The sequence below is a fragment of the Phaethon aethereus genome, assembly GCF_964289735.1.
Source record: "Phaethon aethereus genome assembly, chromosome: 1".
Taxonomy (NCBI): Eukaryota; Metazoa; Chordata; class Aves; order Phaethontiformes; family Phaethontidae; genus Phaethon; species Phaethon aethereus.
In genome coordinates this window covers 83,715,602-83,720,315 of record NC_138575.1, presented here as the reverse complement: position 1 = coordinate 83,720,315, position 4,714 = coordinate 83,715,602, and the positions used below count along the sequence as shown (strand labels likewise).

Genomic DNA, 4,714 nt, shown 5'->3' with positions numbered 1-4,714 from the left:
GGGTGCTCCGCGCACCTGCCCGGACCGCTTGTGCGCACACACATCCCCCCCCCCGCCCGACGCTTGCCCGGGGCCCCGCTCGCTCGCCGCAGCCCCGCTGCGGGCTGGCTCGGCGCGCTGTCCCGCCGCGGGCGGCCGCGGCCCGGGGCCGCCGCCTGCATTGCGTCGGGCGCGCGGCGCGCAGCGTGCCGCGGCGGCGGGGCCGCGCGGGCGGCGGGGGCGGCCGGCCCGGGGGGCGGCGAGCCTCCCCTCCTCCCTCCGGTCCCGTCCCCGTCCCGTCTCCCCCCCCCCCCGCCCTCCCGCTCCCCGGGCTGCACCAAACAGCTCTCAGGTTTCTGCTGATACTGCAGCGTCAAGAAATGGCTCGAGCGTGCTCCCTGCTCCTGTGCACTCGGCAGCCCTCCCGCTCCCGCCACACGCGCCCAGCTCCTGCCTCCTCCTGCTGCCGCCGCTGCCGCCGCTGCCGCCGCCGGGACGAGCCAAGACCGACGCCGGGGATGCGGCTGCAGGACTGCGGCTCTCTGCCATCTCCCCAGCCGCCGCTGCCCAGCGCCCGGCTCCTTTTCCTGCTCTCTTAAGGGAAGAGAGCAGGAGAGCCGGCAGCTGCCTAGCACTCCTTGATTTTATTTACTAACTCAAGCCTTTTGGAAAAGGTGCTATGCACTCTTTTCCACACGCCCCCCCCACTGCGGTTCTCGGCAGAAACTAATTAAACCCACTCGCCCTTGGTGCAGCCTAAGACAGTGTATGAATATTTCAGTGTCTCGCAGGCAGCCCTGTAAAGCGATCGCTGTATTATTAAGAGGGGCGCAAGAGGAGGAGGAGGGGGGTTGAGTTTGCCGCTGCGGTTTTTGTTTTGGTTTGGTTTTTTTGGATGCTGCTGCAAGGCGACTTGACGCATTCCGGCACTGGCTCCTACTCCTAACCAGAGCATCTCACTCGGAGCAGGTAAGAAAAAGCCCCTTCTCCCCCCGCGCTGTTGGACTCTATTTTGGACAGTTTGGGTCTGGGATGTCGATCTCCCTCCCCTCGCCTGTCTCTCAGCTGTGTTTAGCTGCTGCAAAGCAGGAGAGGAGATGCTTTGCTCCCCCTCCCTGTATCCCCCCGATTGGTGTGCTGAAGTTCTCAGTGCTCAGCTAAGTCTCCACCGTCTGTGAAGTGGGGAGTGTGGTTGTCAGGAGACTTATCGCAGGAGCTGAGCCCACTGAAGTTGCCTGGGAAGCCCTCCCGATGTGCTCAGGGCACCGCAGAGTTCCACACTGGCCCCCTTCCTGCCTCTGAGGCCTCGGTGCGTGTCCAGGGATGTGTGGGAACGCGTAGGGCTCTGCATGTGCTGCCGTAGTGGGCAGAACGGGATGTACTTACTGGTGTGAAAGCCAATCCATTGCGCCTGAGCGTGTGTGTGTGTGGTGGGGCATGGGGGCTGGTTTATTACGTTTCTCTCCTCCCTGGCAGCCTCCATCCTGCAAGTGAGACTTATGCCTTCAAAAGCAGAGTATCTCCATCCCTCCCTCCCCAGCGCACAAGACGAGAGGACCGGGGCAGCATGGGGGGAGGCGATGGAAATTTGCTGAGTTGGCATTGCGAGGACTCGCCTCCCAGCTGCCCCGTGATTTATTTATTTATTTATTTATTTGTGTGTATGTGTGTGTGTGTGTGGTAACTTCATGACAGCAGCTGCGGCGATGGTCGAGTCGGCGAGAAAAGTGGACGGATCGAGTTAAAGGCAAAAGGAGACGGCTGGGGAGGGGACCCCAGCCTCGGGTGTACTCCATAGACCTTCAGCCTCCTGGCTTGGAGGACAGGACCCATCACCTTATCTGCCCTCTTCCCCCCCTAAAGGTACTTCTTCCCTCTTTCTTAACCCTCTCATCATCCCTGATGCCTTTCCCTTCATCCCACCTCTCCTTTCCCCTTTTGGATATTTCCATCCTTTAGGCTCCTCAGCCATCCCTCCCTCAAGCTCTCCATCCCGACTCATCATCCCTCCCTGCAAACTCTGAGCCTCCCCCCCACCCCGCCCCACAAACTGCCCTGGGGCTCTCTGCTCTCCCCCATCCTCCTCCTCCTTCTCAGGTCCCTCTCCCTTACTTCTCCTCCCCTGACCCTGGGTCCTCCTTCCTGGGTGCCACCATGACCGTGATGGCTGGAGAGAACATGGATGAGACTTCTGCGCTACCTGGCCACCCCCAGGATAGCTACCAGCCCGCTGCCCATGATGACCATGAATGCTGTGAGCGCGTAGTGATAAACATTGCTGGACTACGCTTTGAGACACAGCTGAAGACTTTAGCCCAGTTCCCCAACACTCTGCTGGGCAACCCCAAGAAGCGCATGCGGTACTTTGACCCCTTGCGCAATGAGTACTTCTTTGACCGGAATCGGCCCAGCTTTGATGCCATCCTCTACTACTATCAGTCTGGGGGGCGGCTTCGCCGGCCGGTCAATGTGCCCTTGGACATGTTCTCTGAGGAGATCAAATTTTATGAGCTGGGTGAGGAGGCCATGGAGAAGTTCCGGGAAGATGAAGGATTCATCAAAGATGAGGAGAGACCCTTGCCGGAGGGGGAGTACCAGCGCCAAGTATGGCTCCTCTTTGAATACCCAGAGAGCTCTGGGCCTGCAAGGGTCATTGCAATAGTCTCTGTCATGGTGATCCTCATCTCCATCGTGATCTTCTGCCTAGAGACATTACCTGAGCTGAAAGAGGACAAGGAGTATACAGTGCATCGCACTGACAACACCACCCAGGTCTACAAATCCAACATCTTCACAGATCCCTTCTTTGTTGTGGAGACCCTGTGCATTATCTGGTTCTCCTTTGAGCTGGTGGTGCGCTTCTTTGCTTGCCCCAGCAAGACTGAGTTCTTCAAGAATATCATGAACTTCATTGACATTGTTGCCATCATCCCTTACTTCATCACCTTGGGCACCGAGATGGCCGAGCGGGAGGGGACTCAGAAAGGAGAGCAGGCCACCTCCTTGGCCATCCTGAGAGTCATCAGACTGGTAAGAGTCTTTCGAATCTTCAAACTCTCCCGGCACTCTAAGGGCCTCCAGATTTTGGGACAGACCCTCAAAGCAAGTATGAGAGAGCTAGGTTTACTAATCTTCTTCCTCTTCATTGGGGTGATCTTGTTCTCTAGTGCGGTATATTTTGCTGAGGCTGAAGAACCTGAGTCTCATTTCACAAGTATCCCTGATGCTTTCTGGTGGGCAGTGGTATCCATGACCACTGTGGGCTATGGTGACATGTACCCTGTGACAATTGGAGGCAAAATCGTAGGCTCCTTGTGTGCCATCGCTGGTGTGCTGACAATTGCCCTGCCTGTACCTGTCATCGTGTCCAACTTCAACTACTTCTACCACCGAGAAACAGAAGGGGAAGAACAGGCTCAGTTACTTCACGTTAGCTCCCCTAATTTAGCATCTGACAGTGATCTCAGTCGCCGCAGCTCCTCCACAATCAGCAAATCTGAGTACATGGAAATCGAAGAGGATATGAATAATAGCATAGACAATTTTAGAGAGGCTAATCTCAGAACTGGCAACTGCACTGTAGCCAACCAAAACTGCGTTAATAAAAGCAAGCTGCTGACTGATGTGTAAACAAAATAACCAAAATCCCCACTCCCAGCTCGAAGACTTTAGTGACAGAGTCACACTTTGTAGATGCTTTACTGATAGTCTTTGAATGCTTTATTTACCTCGTAAATGCATTGTTGCATTGCGAATTTTTGCTCAGAGATAAAGAAGCTTCCAGGATCCATGAAAGATAAGATTTTGTTTATTTTTAAAAAGCGTTTTCAACCTGGTAAATGATAACCATTTGAACTAGTTTAGTTTTAAGCTGTATGACGCTAGACTTAACCTTTTCCTCTCCCATCTCCCGTTTTTTTTTTTTGGATGACGTTAACTTAAACTAAGCAAGACAGTTTTTAGAGCTATAAAGCATATGCATGGATTCCAGTAAAAATATTCTGCAAAACTGCACAGTTGCAAGAAAGTGCATCAGATAATAATAAAAAAGATTAGCAAAAACCTGCAGCAAGCATTTGCCATGGTTTTTAGGAAGGAGTGCAAATTTTCCTTCCGCCCTTGATGAAAGTTCAAAAGATTACATACTTCCAATCTACAGATCCACACAGCACCTTATTAAAAACATACTTAAGCCTGGTCTCTCTTGCTGTCCGTAGAAGAACTATTCTAAAAGGAAAAAAAAAAAAAACCTGAAGACAAAACATCTGCAATGCTGCTAAGTTCTCTTACATGCAGATGATTTAAATACACTTTTCTTTTTCCCTGTCCAGAACTGGATACAAAACTTTAAGCCCCTCCTGTTGCAAGATAGCACAATGGATTTTACTATAAGCATGTTTGAATTTGATACTATTTATTTTATAATCGCATGCCTGAAACATTACCTCAGACAATAGCGGATAAGCTTTCGTTTGAACTGAATCTTCTAAAAATAGGTCCTTTATCTCTCTTTTTTCTTTTCTTTTACTTTTTGATTTGCATTCACCAGAAGTGCACTCCTTAATTTATTAAATTGTTGACTAGTAATTTAAAGTACTGTATTTAAGTGCGTATGTTAATCAAATGGGAACAATAACTTTTGGAGATCAAAGCATGTTCAAATATTCAGCATTATGGCCTATTTGATTAAGGTGTAACTTGAAGTAATTAATGCATGAATTCAATAATAATAATA

The 4,714-nt window shown here is 51.5% G+C and overlaps 1 protein-coding gene across 1 annotated transcript; it reads left to right on the top strand.

The window, feature by feature from the left end:
• Nucleotides 1-2,133: 2,133 nt before the first annotated feature.
• On the top strand, nucleotides 2,134-4,513 carry LOC309408936 (potassium voltage-gated channel subfamily A member 1; the record flags this gene model as incomplete). The annotated part of the gene is made up of 1 exon (XM_082004943.1): nucleotides 2,134-4,513. One exon carries the CDS (start codon nucleotides 2,134-2,136, stop codon nucleotides 3,607-3,609), a length of 1,476 nt encoding a protein of 491 aa, XP_081861069.1. The 3' UTR covers nucleotides 3,610-4,513.
• Between the last annotated feature and the right edge of the window lie 201 nt (nucleotides 4,514-4,714).